Consider the following 15,833-nt stretch of genomic DNA (forward strand, 5'->3'; position numbering starts at 1 on the left):
CATGCTGTGTTAAAAAGGCATGTTACTGGTCCATAGGATGGACACAAACAACACCTGGGAGAGAGGTTATGGGAAAGGAATATTGTTCACTTGGAAATGTTACGGGAAGAATAGTTACTTAAAAGGAAAAACTGCTGAAAAGTTTGGAAAGCCAGCACTTCTCAGGCTTCAGAAAATCGGGCTGTCCTGGTTTGAAAGCAAAACCAGTGAGACTCCAAGTCAGAAATACAATTCAATAGAGAGAGAACAAACAACAAGAAAGATAAAAATAAAATAAAAATAAAATAAGACAAATGCAATAGTACAGAGGAGCACTGACAGAGTCAGAATGCAAACCTGACACCCTGTTGGTCAGGGTGTTGGAAGCAGCCCGCAGTGAGTCCTCCCACAGTGACAGATGTGGCTCTGTTGGAGTAGAGATGATCCTCAGGAAAGGGTCCAGTCATCCTCTGGGAATCCAGTGGGAACGGCTCCCTTGGTGTCTGGGATTGCTGTTTTATCCCGGTGGAAAGGCTTTGGCTCCTCCCGCTGGGTGGAGCATCTCCCAATGGGATGAGGTGATGTTATCAGTCCTGTGAGAGCCTTCAATGGCCCATTCACAGGGGATGTCCCTCGGAGGAGGATGAGTGGAGGAAGAGATAAGGAGGCCCTGCCTTATCTGGTGTTATCAGGGGTCCCATTATCCCCCTCTTTCCGCCCTCTTTCCACCCCTAGAGTTACAAGAGATAAAGAACAATATCTCCCAACCGGCCATTGGGAGCATTGCTGGTGCCTTGCTGAGTGACCAGATGCTTCCTGTATTTCATCTCCTGGTTGTTTTTCCTTTTTCCCTTTGCCTGCTTGGATTTTAGGCTCTTATTCCATCTACGTGCCAGGGTTCCTCTTGATGGGACCCCCGGGGGACAACTCCCATAATACAAGGAATTAATCCTAGAGCCTCAACTTCTGGTTCTAATCAGGAGTCAGTCCTAAAGGCTGAGATGAAAACAGAACACACAATTTTGGTTACATTTCTCAACCCAAGACACGGGCCTGTTGCCATGAGGTTTTTTCCTAGCTACCTGAGCGTTCACATTAAAGGAGAAGTCCGTACCTTCTCACACTCTTTTATGTAAGCACCAGCTATGTTCCACAAACATAGCCATTGTTTTTACATTCCATGCTGGGACAAACAAGCCTGTGTGACAGTCCCCTTGACCAATGTGGTGGGGAGGTGGGAATTCCATCCTCCAATCCACAGGCCTCATAGGAAATGTATAAAAGTGGATTTTTGTGAATAAAAAAATAAAATAATATATTTTATATATATTAATATATAAATATTTTGTGAATAAAAATAATAAAATTTCGTCTTCTGCCCTGCATGCTCTGTCCACCCAGACCCACCTCCCCAGTCTCACTTCTGGTTAGGCCTCGCGGTGACACGGGCCTACACCAGACTTATTGGGGGCAAGATCCAATTTCCATTTCTCCCATGCCTGCAGGTACTTTGCCAACGAGCCCTTCGCGGATTTCCACCGCGTGGAGGGCGTGCGGGGCGTCTACATCGCCACGCTGCTGAACGGCTCCCTCAGCGAGGAGAACATGCGCTCCGTCATCACCTTCGACAAGGGCGGCACCTGGGAGCTGCTGCAGCCCCCGGCGCAGACCCGCTACGGCGAGCACATCGACTGCCAGGTGAGAACGGGGGGCCCAGGGTCTCCCCAGAGACTCAGCCTTGCAAGGGTCTCGGGCAGCCTTGCAGCTGGCAGGGAGCCTCAGCAAGGAGCAGCCTGTGGCTGGCTGCAAGTGATTTCAGGTCTTAGCAGTCATTTCAGGTCTCAGCAGTGATTGAAGTTCTCAGCAATGATTTTAGCCTCAGCAGTGATTCCAGTTCTCAGTAGTGATTTTAGGTCTCAGCAGTGATTCCAGCTCTCAGCAGTGATTCCAGTTCTCAGTAGTGATTTCAGCTCTCAGTAGTGATTTCAGCTCTCAGTAGTGATTTCAGCACTCAGCAGCGATTTCAGCTCTTACCAGTGATTTCAGCTCTCAGCACTGATTTCAGTTCTCAGCACTGATTTCAGTTCTCAGCACTGATTTCAGCTCTCAGCAGTGATTCCAGCTTTCAGCAATATTTCACCTCTCAGCAATGATTTCAGCTCTCAGCACTGATTTCAGTTCTCAGCAATATTTCAGCTCCCAGCAGTGATTCCAGCCCTCAGCAGTGATTTCAGTTCTCAGCAGTGATTTTAGCCTCAGCAGTGATTCCAGCTCTCAGCAGTGATTCCAGCTCTCAGCAGTGATTCCAGCTTTCAGCAATATTTCATCTCTCAGCAGTGGTTCCAGCTCTGCCTTGCGAGGTTCCCCCAGGCTCACACAGACACAGAGAGGCAGGAGTGCCATGTGGCAGTTCCACAGGGCAGCCTTTATTGCCCAGCACCCTGCAAGGGTGGCCAGGGGTGACAGCTCCCTCGTGAACAGGGCAGAACTGGGGTGTTTATGGGGGAAAGCAGGGGTGGTTCCAAAGGGGAAAAACCAGTGGGTTAGAAAGGATCCCCGTGGGTACATCAGAGCATTGTGGGCTCTCACCATGACCAGGGAGAACAGCCTCAGCCTCATCTCTCCTGGGGAGGGCTGAGATGAGCTTATCACAGTCCATTCAAGGGACATCCCTCCAGGAATCCACCTCCCCAGCCAGGTACCACGGGGTGCCTGGGACAGACAGAAGACCCCCAAAAGTGGCATCTGTGGGTGTGGTTTATTATCGGTGGGCTTGGTGGTCTTGGAGATCTTTTCACTCTGAGAAAAGAGGATGAAACAGCAAGGCCAGTACGAAGGAGTCCCTCCTTGCCTTTCCAAGCAGGGAGGGCTGGGCTAGGCAGGGTGAGGGGTGGATGTTAATGCTCTGTTCTGCTTCCCCAGTTGTCCCAGGGCTGCTCTCTGCACCTGGCCCAGCGCCTGAGCCAGCTGCTGAATTTCCAGCTGCGCAGGATGCCCATTCTCTCCAAGGAGTCAGCGCCAGGACTGATCATTGCCACTGGTACTGCTTTTCCCTTGGCTGGGGGGGTGTTGTTGTCAGGCAGTATCTAGTTTGCAGGTTATAAAATGCAATTAAATGGTTCATTTTGGTGTCCTTTCTCTGCTGCAGTCCCCATACAGTAATTACAGAATGAACATTTCACTGCAGCACAGGGATGTGAGAAACCTGCTCTGTTCTGATCCTCTTTCCTGATCCTTGTAAAGGGCTTCTTGAAGATTCAGAAATTCCTGTTTGTCTCGCTCTGTTACTGAAGAACACACACATTTTGTTTAATCATGTTTGTAGCCATGGGTTTTTCCTCCATCTGCTTTTAAAACTTGTAATAGTCCTTGAAATATTTGCTTTTGAAGGGATTAATTTACAGTGTGAAAAATCATCTCCTCAATCACAGATAAAAATAGTTTGGAGGTGTCTGGCTTCCTCTTAAGCAATCACTTTGCATTTCTCAAGAAGGATGATTTTTCCCGTTCTCCCAGGCTCTGTTGGCAAGAACATGGCAAGGAAAACCAATGTTTATGTCTCGAGCAGTGCTGGAGCAAGGTGGAGAGAGGTAAGGCTGCTCTTACACCTGCCAGATCAGCCAGCGTGGTGGGGAGCAGGAAGGATTTTGGCAGCAATATAGATGAGTTACATTAAAGGTGATTTTATGGTATGAATCCAAGAGCTGGAAGGTGCTCAATGCCTTAAAATGAAGGGAAAAGGTTTTTAGATGAAGGACCAGGCGTGGGTTGGTTGGAGATGAACCTCTGGTGTAGGCGGTGGATTCAGACACAGCAGAGCTCCCTCCACTATTTTTCCTTTACACCTGGCAGGACTTTTCCTCAGCAGAGGTAATTTGGTGTCTTTTAGACAGGACTGACAGCCAGGACTTTGTGTGTGAGTGTTTGGAGAAGCTCTGGCTTCTTCCAGAAAAGTGAGAGACGCTGCCCTTGGTTTAAGGGGAGTTTGTTGCTGTTTACTGAGTGGATGTTGTGGTCTGTGGCAGTGTTTGTGGTCTGCCTGTGCACTCTGCAGCCAGTGCAATGTGGTATTCCAACATCTGCAAGCTATTTAATCCCGGGAGCTGAGCAGCCTCCTTCCCCCTGCGAGTGAGGTCTGGGCAGCTGCAGTGGCACTGGGGACACGCCACAGGTCTGGCTGATGCCAGAGGTGGTTCAGGGGCTGCTCCTGGCTCCAAAACCCAGCTGGAGAGCAGCTGTGGGGACCCTGCAGCCAGGCAGGAGCTGACAGGTGGGGCAGGGTTTGCAGAAACAGAGACTTTCAGGTGCCAAGCTCCAAAGGTTTGCCTTGGAGTGCAATTAAAACATTCTGAGGAAATGTTGATCCAAAGTCAGCAGCACCAAGCTCCTGACTGATCTTTGTGTCGTGAGCAGAGGGGCAGAATGACCCAGCAGGGCAGCTGAGGAGCAGCGCCACAACTCCTCCTGCTCAGCTTTGTCCAGCAGCAGGCTGGGAGGCTCAGTGCTCTGCAGATCACGGGGGTGATTTCATGGCCCAGAGAAGAAAGGAACAATGCCTTCAGTGCCCTGTGTAAGCCAGCACGTCCTGGGAGCAGGGTCTGGCATGGACACACTCCCTGTTTTCATTCCGAGGTGCTCTGGGCTCCCTGGATGGGAAAGCAAAGCTGATTGTGTGGCCCAGGTGTAGGTGAGTGTGAAATCCAAGCCTCTTGCCATGGGATGGATGGATGGATGGATGGATGAACAGTCTCCAGGGCTTGTTTCTGCATGCCATGGCTCCACTTCTCTCTAAACATTCACAAGAGCTTCCACAGCCTGAGAACCAGCTCCTCTGCAGTCCTGGGAAGGCCACGAGTCACTGCTGGCTGTCAGGAAAGCCTCACAGAGGTGACACATGAGAGGAGGAGTGATGGACTCTGGTTTTGTGTCATGGCACTTCTTCCACTGATTCTTTCCAAGCGCAGAGCACAGGAGGAGCAGAGTCCAGGGCTCAGGGCAGCTTTTGCACACATCTGTTAGGGCAAATGGGCTGGCTGTTCTCATCTGCAGAAACCCTTGAATCTCTGCTGCCTCCAAATCCTCGATTTGGCCAAGGCTGAAGCATTAGCCTGGGCCAGGCAGTGCTTCTGACAAAGCCATTTTCCCTTCATTCAGCACAGCCCTGATCACCCCTCAGCGCTGTTTCTCTTCCAGGCACTGTCTGGACCCCACTACTACACCTGGGGTGACCACGGTGGAATTCTGGTGGCCATCGCCCAAGGCACCGAGACCGACCAGCTCAAGTGAGTGCCAGGACACAGGGGCTGCCTCTGCTGCTCATGCTGGGCATGGCAGAGAGTGCCCTGCAGCAGGCAGGACATGCCCCTGGCATCTCTGCCAGTCTCCTTTTTTGTGCAGGTACAGCACAAACGAAGGGGAAACCTGGAAAGTCTTCACGTTCTCGGAGAAGCCGGTGTTTGTGTACGGCCTGCTGACCGAGCCCGGCGAGAAGAGCACCATATTCACCATCTTTGGCTCCTACAAGGAGAATGGCCACAGCTGGCTGATCCTGCAGGTCAACACCACTGACGTGCTGGGTAAGGGGACAGGTGGCAGGGCCATCTCTGGGGTGAGGGCATCTCCTCATGCCCTGCCCCAAGTGCCTCATGTCCACGTGGATACAGCTGCTGGAGGCACTCGTGTGCCTTGTGCTCTCCCTGTATCCCTTTCCTCCTTGCTGAGGAATTTGTTGAAAAGGAAAGGGAAAAAAAAATCCTTCTGAAGGCTTGTGCCTATGAATGTTTTATAACCCATTTCAGCTTTGATTGCGAGGCAGCATTTTAATCAAAGCGCAGTTAAACCCGGCAGAGGAATTTGCTTGACTCAAATTTATCACCGACTCCCTCGACGTTTTGTTGGGAGCGGATCTGTTTGGTAACCAGAACGACTCCATTCAGATTCCCTGTCACTGCCAGGAGCTGCCTGTTCCCTCCTGTCCCTGCATGCTCCCAGCTGGAATGCTCCTGGCTGTGCCTTTCCTGGTGGGACAGGGCTGGGGCCCTGCACTTTTTGGGGATTTTTGTGCCAGAGGAGGATGGAGAGAGGAGGAGATCACAGAATGAACCAGGTTGGGAAAGACCCAACACATCCTCATCAACTAAACCACAGCACTGAGTGCCATGGCCAGTCTTGTTTTAAACACATCCAGGGGTGGTGACTCCACCCCCTCCCTGGGCAGACAATTCCAGTGCCCAATCACTCTTTCAGTGAAGAATTTTTTTGCTGATGTCCAACCTAAACTTCCCCTGACACAGCTTCAGGCTGTGCCCTCTCATTCCATCAGTGGCTGCCCGGGAGAGGAGACATCCCTGTGGTGTGGGGCTGATGCCAGCACGCCTGGCACTCCTGGGCACCAGGGGCATCAGCATCTCTCTCCTTTAAACCTGAAGTGCTGCAAAATCTGCTCCTTTCTGCACCCCAACCTTGTTTCCTCTCCCAGGGGTGCCTTGCACAGAGAACGACTACAAGCTGTGGTCACCGTCGGACGAGCGAGGCAATGAATGTTTGCTGGGGCATAAAACCGTTTTCAAAAGGAGGACTCCTCATGCGACCTGCTTCAATGGGGAAGATTTTGACAGGCCTGTCATGGTCTCCAACTGCTCCTGTACGAGGGAGGACTTTGAATGGTAAAATACCAATTAATTTCTTCTAGTCTGGGCTGTAAATCCAAGATAAGTATCTGTGACCAATCGCTCCCAGTGAACAAACGTCCAATTTGCGTAGCTCGGAGTGTCGTTGCTTCATTTTATAGCAGAGAGGAAACCAAACAGACTGAAAACATCCTTTCATTAATAACAGGGCATGAGACTTAATTAATGTCTTTAGAGCCTTTTGGGAGCCTCTGAAGGGTTCCACGGAAGAGGGAAGTATTGTAAATCCATCACCTTCCAAACAATAATGGATAATTTCCCATCACAGACAGAGATCCACTAAAAATCTTTGTGGTTCTGTAGCCACAGGGGTGCAGCTGGCCCTGCTGTTGCCCTTTGACTGCAATTCCCACAATCCTGACACTGTTTCAGGATCGGGAAACACGCTCTGGCAACCTGATGTAAAGGTTTGGGCTTAGAAAGGGAACTGCTTTTCAGGGACTGGGCTTTCAGCAGAGCTCACGCCAGACTGCTCCTGATGCTGACACCAAGTCTGGCTCACCACGAGCGGAAGGAGAGCAGGGCTGGTGGGGTCCTGCCTCAGAATTCAGCCCTGGGCTCCCTATAAAATCAGACAGAACCTCTCTCTCACACAGCGTTTCCCAAAGCCACACTGTAACTCCCATTTCAGCAGCAGGACCGGCCCAGAGGCAGAGCAGTGACCCGAGCCAGCTCAGCAGCAGGGCTGGGGCTTGCAGCCAGCTTTGCAGAGCACACTGGCTCAGCTCTGCCTCGCTGCCTCGCCTTCCCCAGCCTGCCCAGCCACTGGCAAAGCTGATTTGCAGTGTTCTTGAAACATCCTGGCTGGCTTGGAGGTGTTCTGTGCAGCTAAATACTGATAATAAATGAATGGTCACTATGGGTTCTTAAATATTCTGTTCACAAGCAGACTCATGGTATAGCACGGCTGCATTTTTTGGTTTTCCCTGTCTCTCCCTACCTCTTTCTTCTCCTTGCAGTGATTTTGGCTTCAAGCTGAGCGATGACTTGTCCTTAGAAGTTTGTGTCCCTGACCCTGAGTTTGCTGGGAAACTCTATGACCCACCAGTCCCTTGCCCTGTTGGCTCAACCTACAGGAAGACTCGAGGGTATGTGCTGTGCTTGGGAGGGCAAGCTGATATTCCAAGTGCTGGAATTTATCTTACTGCTGATTAAAAAAACCCCAAACAACCACAAAACCCACAAGAGTGGCAGCAAACAAACGGCACGTTAGGACATACATGGCAATCAAACACCACAGCTTATTCTGGCTGCACAGGGTGGTTTGTTCACAGCTTTTCCACGGAATAAACTGCCTGGCTCTGTGTGTTGCAGCTACAGAAAGATCTCCGGGGACACTTGCACGGGTGGAGACGTGGAGTCGCGGCTGGAGGGGGAGCTGGTGCCGTGCCCGCTGGCGGGTGAGTGTGTGCAGATCTGCTCTGGGCACAAGGGCTCCATTCATGAAACCTTTGGCTGGTGCCTGAGGGACCAGGCACAGCGTCCCAGAGGGCTCTCGGACAAAACCTGTGACACGGGAGCCTGGGTGGGTTACAAATGGCCCTCTCCTGTCCTGTGGCCAGAGCTTCTGAGGGTCCTGCTCAGGAGCAGCCTCTGCCCTCTGAAGCCCTCAGGGGCAGGCTGCAAGCAGGAACCCCTTCATCCTGGCCACGTCCTCGCTGTAGCTGGCTCGAACCCAACCAGAAAGACAGGAATTAGATCAAAGACACCCCCATCCTTGGGAAGGTCCCCTTGGGAAGGTCCCACTCTGAGACAGCCACCGTGTGCAGCTGAATGACCCCTTTGGGGCCAGACCAGGGCAGACCTTCAGCCCTCACATCTCTGCCTGCCAGAATTCACCCCCCCATCCTTATTTTCTCCTCTCGAACGTACAAGGCACTGTAGCAGCCCCGTGCCCCTGTGCTGCCAGAGTTATTTGCATTCTGCTCATTACAGCTTTAATTTAATCTGCCGTCACGAGCTGCGTGATCAGCATTGCTGCCGTGCTGCAGCTCCAGAGCCTCAGGCAGGGCAGGGGCTGGTGGAGGGGCTGGGGAGCCAAGCAGAGCAGCCAGACCCACCAGCAGCAGGTTCTCCTGCACTGCCCTAGAATTTTTCAGCGTGCAGGAGATATTCCAGGTGGGAAACAGCACGGGGATGCATCCCCTGTGCTGGGACTCCCGCCAGCGCTGCACTCAGCTTTACTCCTGACACATTATTCACCCCTCTGAGCCCTCTTGAGCTATTTGGAGAGCAGTGTTGGGCACGTTGAGAAGGGCCCTGCTGATTGCCAAATAAACCTGCGGTCCCCACCGGGCCGGCCTTTGAAGTGCTGTGTTCCCAGGGTGTTTGTGGCATCCGCGCTCCTCGCTCCATGGTAACACTTTCATGTACAGTATCTGTTTCATATCTCCGTATAATCTCATTAGGGATGCACAGCCAGGGTTACTTACTGACATTAGCTCTGCTCATTAATAGCATTATTGGGCTCGACCGCTGGGGGGATAATGCCCGGGAGACTTTGTCCCGGACCAGGATCCCATTACCTGGATTCGGCTCCCTTCGGAAACAAAACCCACCCCGGGATATTCCCTGCGGGGCCGGCGTCCCTCAGGACCTGCAGAATTGCATCACTCCAACTCTTTTTAATGTTTTGGGATGGTTTTTTTTGAGGGAGAGGAAATCAGCATTTTGTTTCTCACTGGCAGCACTAAGGTGGGAAGAAAGGTCGGGACAGGTTCTGCCGGCCGTGCCTCCTCCTCCTCCTCCTCCTGGACCAGACAATGCCCACAGTGTGTGCCCGGCCCCATGTGAGGCTATTACCACATCCCCATTAACCTAATCCCACTGAGACAAAGGCTCTTTGCCTCCCCGAGGCGCTAAAACCAGGGGTAAAAAAAACACCTGCTATTTTCTTTTTTTTTTTTTTTTTTTTTTTTTTTTTTGCCCCTGGAGTAGCCGAAAACGGCCCCTAAATAAGGCACTGTTGTTGCAGAGGAGAACGAGTTCATTCTCTACGCCACCCGCTACTCCATCCACCGCTACGACCTCGCCTCGGGCGTCAGCGAGGAGCTGCCCCTGGCCGGGCTCAGGGGGGCTGTGGCCCTGGATTTTGACTATGAGCACAACTGCCTGTACTGGGCTGATGTCACTCTGGACATCATCCAGGTGAGCCGGTTCACACCCTGAAATGCAAATGTTTGTGCTGGTATTCCTCCCCTCCGAGCTGTCTGTCAGCTGACCTTCAGGCTGAGACAGCTCCTCGTCTTTTATTCTGATTATTTTTATTTATTTTTTTTGTTTTCCCCAGCGTCTCTGTCTCAACGGCAGCTCTGGGCAGGAAATAATCGTGAGCACTGGGCTGGAAACAGTGGAAGCTTTGGCTTTTGAGCCTCTCAGCCAGCTGCTCTACTGGGTCAACGCTGGGATTCCCAAAATCGAGGTACAGCTCTGCCCACCCGTGCATATTTAATTATGGAGCAGTGATTGCCTGGCACAGATTTGGTGTCACTTCAAGCAGTGCCAGTGGCAAACACGCCTGTCCTGGGTTTGGTTTTGGGTCTAGGTTGCCAATCCAGATGGAGACCTGAGACTCACCGTCCTCAACTCCTCCATACTGGAGCGGCCCAGAGCCCTGGCTCTGGTTCCCCGAGATGGGTAAGAAAGAAAACATCAAAAGTGTTTCCCAAGGGAAACTGCTGCTCCTTCACCACTTCCTCCTCAGGGAGGGCAGCTTGGCCAGGTGAAACTGGGGACAGGCGCGGCACAGGAGCCCGCTGTCACCAACTAAGGCACCAACTCCCTCAGAGCATAGATCATCAGCTGTTTATTCCTCCCTACCCGTACACATCCATTAGTAAATCACTTTTCCTGCCTGCAAAACTGGTCTGGTCAGTGGGGAAAGCTGCAGTGATGCGTGAGAAACTGAGCTGTGCTGGAACTCGAGAGGCAGACGCGAGTTACATCTTTCTGGGGTTTGGCCTCGGCTGCAAATGCAGCTCTGACAAACCAGAGCGGTTCATGGCAAGGTAACCTGCAGCTGCACTCCCACCACAGAGCCTGCAGCTCCAAAGCCTCTGTGCTGCTCATAAATCTGCTGCTGCTGTTCATTAGAATTGCAGAGCTCGCTGTCGTGCAGGAGACGTGGAATGTAAAGCATCCCAACCTCTGCCTCTCCTAACCTGCATCCTTTGGAGGAGCTGCTCTGTGTGGGTTTGGAGTAACCTCTCTGCCTGCTGCCAGGTTGATGTTCTGGACGGACTGGGGGGACTCCAGGGCTGGCATCTACAGGAGTGACATGGACGGGTCCCTGGCGGGGTGCATCGTCTCGGAGGGCGTGCGCTGGCCCAACGGCATCTCCGTGGATGACCACTGGATCTACTGGACCGAAGCCTACATGGACAGGATCGAGAGGGTGGATTTCAATGGCATGCAGAGATCTGTGATCCTGGACAGCCTCCCTCACCCCTATGCCATTGCTGTATTTAAGGTTTGTTTTCCCTGGTTTTTTCTCTGCGGTTGGTGCTGGAGGAGCAGTGTGCACGCTGAGTTTGAAGGATAGGGATGTGATTTGGAGCAGGCACGATGCTTGCTCTCTTTCTGCTTCCCTGAAACATCCCCACAAATCCCTGAAACGAGCAGGCAAGTGCAGCCAAATCCAGAACCAGCATTCCCAAGCAGCTGCACTGCAATGTTTGCCACTCAGCAGATCACTGTGTCACCCTCATTCCTGCTCAAATCCCACCTCAGGCCTTCCTCTTCCTCTCCCCCTTGGGCTGGGGACACTTTTCACTCTCCATATCCCCCCCCATCCAGGATTTAGGGTGATTAGTGCAGGTAGCACCGATGAGCACGGCCCTGGTGCTGCCTCTCCTCACACTGAGAGCCAAGCCTGTGTTTCAGAATGAGATCTACTGGAACGACTGGTCACAGCTGAGTATTTTCAGAGCATCCAAAACCAGCGGCTCCAGGATGGAGATCTTGGTCGGCCGACTGAACGGGATCATGGACATGAAAATCTTTTACAGAGGGAAGACAACAGGTAATGGTGCAGATGATCTTCCCTGGGATTTAGAAATGTTTTCATCCCCCATTTCCACAGGTTCCCAGCCCGCTGGGCCATCCTGGCTTGCATTTCCTGAATATATCCTCATTCCTGCAGGGCTTGAGGCTCTCAGTCAGGAGGAATGAGTTTCATGAGTGGTGTATTCTGATTTTCGTTTTATTTTGGAGAGATGCTCCCAGGGAGAGAGCTCACAGGGCACTCGGCTGTGCTGGCACCTCATAGTTTATGTCACAGACCCTGGCTTTTCCATGGAAGTGTTGTATAGACCAAAAAACCCCAGGATTTCAGGGCTGCACCAATTTGTCCTCCCTTAATCACCTGTCTGCATTGTGACAAGGCAGTGCTGACCCCTGTGTACTGTTTACACCCATTTTCAGATGGGTACCAGACCACTGAACAGCTCTGCCAGTCTCTGCAGGTGACTGGGGCTCTAACTCACATCCTTTGATGACCTCCAAAGCCACTGGGATGAGTTGTGTCCCTTAAAGACCAATCTGTCCCCCTTAAAGGCCCTCGAACTGCCTGGAGCAGATGGCTCTGGGCATTGCTGGGGGTGCCTCAGCACTCAGCCCTGCAGAGCTGGCTGCTAACAGGCTCTGAACCCAGAGCAGGTGACACTGGGACTCCTGTCCTCTGTGTTGGGCTGGCAGGTGACACTGGGACTCCTGTGCCTCTGTGTTGGGCTGGCAGGTGACTTTGGGACTCCTGTGCCTCTGCCCTGGGGTAGCAGGTGACTTTGGGACTCCCAAACTTCTGTTCTGGGCTGGCAGGTGACACTGGGACTCCTGTGCCTCTGTCCTGGGCTGAGAGGTGGCTTTGGGATTCCTGTGCCTCTGTCCTGGGCTAGCAGGTGGCTTTGGGACTCCCAAACCTCTGTCCTGGGGTAGCAGGTGACTTTGGGACTCCTGTGCCTCTGTCCTGGGCTGGCAGGTGGCTTTGGGACTCCCGTGCCTCTGCCCTGACCTTGTCCCCTTCCTCCTGCCCTGCTCCAGGGCACAACGCCTGCATCTCCAAGCCCTGCAGCCTGCTCTGCCTGCCCAGGTCCAACAACGGCCGCAGCTGCAAGTGCCCCGAGGGGGTGGCCAGCACCGTGCTGCCCAGCGGGGAGCTCAGGTGTGACTGTCCCCACGGCTACGCCACCAAGAACAACACCTGCATAAGGGAAGGTAAAGCCCTGCCCTCCTCCTGCTGCCTCTCAGGTGGCTCCTGCCATCACGAGAGGTCGGTGTGACCCGTGCTCTGCTGGGGAGGAGAGTGACCCATCCCTGGGGCACAGCCTGATGCCAGCTTGCTTCTCTTGTCCCTCCTGCCCCAGAGAACACGTGCCTGCCCAACCAGTACCGGTGCTCCAACGGGAACTGCATCAACAGCATCTGGCAGTGTGACAATGACAACGACTGCGGGGACATGAGTGACGAGAAGAACTGCCGTGAGTGTCCTGCCCTGGGGGGGCTGGCCTGGCCACACCCGGGTGTCTGCAGAGCTGAGCTGATGGCCCACGCTCCTCGCACAGGCAGGGAGAGCAGGAGGCTCTCTGGGCTGTAACTCAGCTCCCTTGGTGAACTCAGATTGGATGGGTTTTGTCCCAGCCCCTTGACCAGATGAGGCGTCAGTGTCCGGAATTTGGTGAGGCTGATGCCAACTGTCTCTTGCACTAATTGTCTTCTGAAGCTAATTGAGGGCACAGCCAATGAGGAAAAGAGAGCTGATGGTGCTGACACGGGCCTCTTGTTGAGATAATAAATCAAGTTCACACATTAAAGATGGAGGTCACCTTTTGGAGCAAAGTTAGGAACTGCCAGTGTGTGCAGGAGGGGCAGCTTTGGCCTGAAGGGTTTGGATTGGTGCACTGTGGAAAAAGGACTGGGTTTGAAGTTAGGAATCACTGGCGGACCAGAGAGAAGCTGTTTATACCCATTTTTACCAATAAGGAACTTACTTCCCTGACAAAGCTGAGGTACCAGTCAGCAGAGTCCAGGTTTGAGTTCAGTGTCTGGCTCCAGGTGTGGGGACGCCTCTGTGGGTGCCCATTCCTTGGAGAGAGGTCACCGGCTTGGCACAACGATGCTGCCCTGGATAGCAACACTCACGCCCAGCTTCTCCCCACCACCTGAGGTTTCAGTCCCCTTTGTGGGGAGCAGACATCTCCACAGCCTTGGCTTCTTGCTCCCTGGCTTGGGAGTGGACATCAGGAATTTCAGTCCCCATCCCCAGACAGAAAACTGATCCCTGTGCACTCTGCTTTACAGGGAGTGCCTAAAAATGGCATTAAAATACCAGGGCAGGAGTTCAGGTTGGACTGGCAGGATTCTGTCCCTGTCCCTCCACTTCCCTGCACTCAGTACACACCCTCAGGCAGCAGAAACCATTTTCTAACCACCACCTTCTCCTCCTCCTCCTCCTCTTCCTCCTCCTCTTCCTCCTCCTCTCTCCATCAGCAACCACCGTGTGCGACACCGAGACCCAGTTCCGCTGCCAGGGCTCGGGGACCTGCATCCCTCTGTCCTACAAATGCGACCTGGAGGACGACTGTGGGGACAACAGCGACGAGAGCCACTGTGGTGAGTGCCACCCTCAGTCCTCCTGCCCTGGGCACGGGTGAGAGCTGCCCTCCAGCACCCTCTGTGCTGCTCAGAGGTGATGAAGGGAAAGATGCCCCTGTTTACCCAGGCTGTCTCCTCCTCATTTACTGGGGACTGGGGAAATGGGGGACAGGACCAGCATTCACAGGGTATTTGGGAATTAAGGACAGGAGCACTGTGTTCTGGGAAATGAAGGACAGGAGGAGAGAGCAAGGCTGGTTCTTCCAGCTGGGAGACATCTGTGTTATTATTATCCAGCTTTCCTGCCCTGCTCCTGGGGTATCCCGTGAGCTGAAGCCCAATATTTGGTTTGCAGAGGCTCACCAGTGCAGGAATGATGAGTTCAGCTGCAGCTCGGGGATGTGCATCCGTCTGTCCTGGATGTGTGACGGGGATAACGACTGCAGGGACTGGTCTGACGAAGCCAACTGCACTGGTGAGTCCTCGGCTGTTGGTCCAGAGCCTCCTGCTGCTCCTACTTTTCACTTCCAGCCTGGGAGACATTAGCTCGTGCCTCAGTTTCCTTGCTTGTTAGAGCACCGTAGGGTGATGTGATCCCCCAAATCCTGGATTTCCAAATGCAGGTTCATTGGGAATTTGCTGGCAGCTCTGAGGTGTTCACACAGTGACCCAGCTTTGCTTTTTACCTGCAAGCCTGCAGCCACAGGAAAAGCTCTGTGGCATGGGAAGTGGCTTTGTGGAAAAGATTCTCCTGCCAAAAGGAGCTCCCTGTTACAGGGAGGCAGTGATCAGGCCAGTGGGCACTGGCAGCATTTCACAGCTTTCACTCCCTTTCCTTGCCATTCCTTTGGTGCAGAAAGCAGGCACATCCTTTGCAGCTTCTCCACAGTTAATTGAAGAGGCAGATGTGGTTTGGGAAGTTTAGTTTGGCAGTTTTAGTCCTCCTCTGGCAGCCTCATTGCTCCACGGGCTCGAAAACCTGAAGAGGGTGTCCTAAGTAAGGAGTCCCACTGGTTTTTTTGCTTACAACTTGTATTAAAGCAGCCTGGCTGGCAGAAATAACCTTGTTCCTGCTTGATGCCTGCTGTGCAGCAAGTCCTGTGTGTTGGGAGCAGAAATTCACAGCACTGCACCCTCCTCAGCACCACAGTGATGCTCCCCAGCAGCCTCCCGAGGTTAACACCCACACAGAGCCTTTTTCTCATCAGAAAAACCAACAGAGAGCAGCGCATTGGTCTTTCCCACTAGAAACAATCAAGCAGAAAATATCAACCAAGCCAAACCTCTCAGTGCTTGCAGGAGAGGAGACTTCTCAGAGGAGGCAGAGCATCAGTCCCTCAGTGAAAGATGCAAGGTTGTATTTTGATCCATACACAGGATATTTCAAGATAAAAACAGTGATTTCCATGGCATGAGGCAGAGATCCACGGGGAGCCTGTAGGGAGCAGGATGGCCCCTGGGAATGCTGGCAGCAGCTTGGCTCTGGTGAATCTGGAGCTTTTGGGACAGAGAGTGGCACCAGCTGCTGTCCTGGGGCTCTGGCATGAGGATTTAAGAGATCCCTTTCAGATCTCGGAG

At 52.9% G+C, this 15,833-nt stretch overlaps 1 protein-coding gene across 2 annotated transcripts in view; it reads left to right on the top strand.

Annotated features, from left to right (window-relative positions):
• SORL1 (sortilin related receptor 1) overlaps positions 1–15,833 on the top strand; it is a 50,624-nt gene that overhangs the window by 14,372 nt on the left and 20,419 nt on the right. For both annotated transcript variants that reach the window (XM_063418074.1, XM_063418075.1), the window contains exons 9-25: positions 1,485–1,677; positions 2,902–3,019; positions 3,496–3,569; positions 5,173–5,261; positions 5,377–5,555; positions 6,458–6,644; positions 7,628–7,756; positions 7,983–8,068; positions 9,643–9,815; positions 9,958–10,089; positions 10,213–10,304; positions 10,890–11,136; positions 11,550–11,688; positions 12,705–12,878; positions 13,028–13,141; positions 14,151–14,273; positions 14,611–14,730. In XM_063418074.1, coding sequence (XP_063274144.1) covers positions 1,485–1,677; positions 2,902–3,019; positions 3,496–3,569; positions 5,173–5,261; positions 5,377–5,555; positions 6,458–6,644; positions 7,628–7,756; positions 7,983–8,068; positions 9,643–9,815; positions 9,958–10,089; positions 10,213–10,304; positions 10,890–11,136; positions 11,550–11,688; positions 12,705–12,878; positions 13,028–13,141; positions 14,151–14,273; positions 14,611–14,730 — 2,369 coding nt within the window. The remainder of the gene's footprint in view (positions 1–1,484; positions 1,678–2,901; positions 3,020–3,495; positions 3,570–5,172; positions 5,262–5,376; positions 5,556–6,457; positions 6,645–7,627; positions 7,757–7,982; positions 8,069–9,642; positions 9,816–9,957; positions 10,090–10,212; positions 10,305–10,889; positions 11,137–11,549; positions 11,689–12,704; positions 12,879–13,027; positions 13,142–14,150; positions 14,274–14,610; positions 14,731–15,833) is intronic.

The sequence above is a fragment of the Prinia subflava genome, chromosome 22, assembly GCF_021018805.1.
Source record: "Prinia subflava isolate CZ2003 ecotype Zambia chromosome 22, Cam_Psub_1.2, whole genome shotgun sequence".
Classification (NCBI taxonomy): domain Eukaryota; kingdom Metazoa; phylum Chordata; class Aves; order Passeriformes; family Cisticolidae; genus Prinia; species Prinia subflava.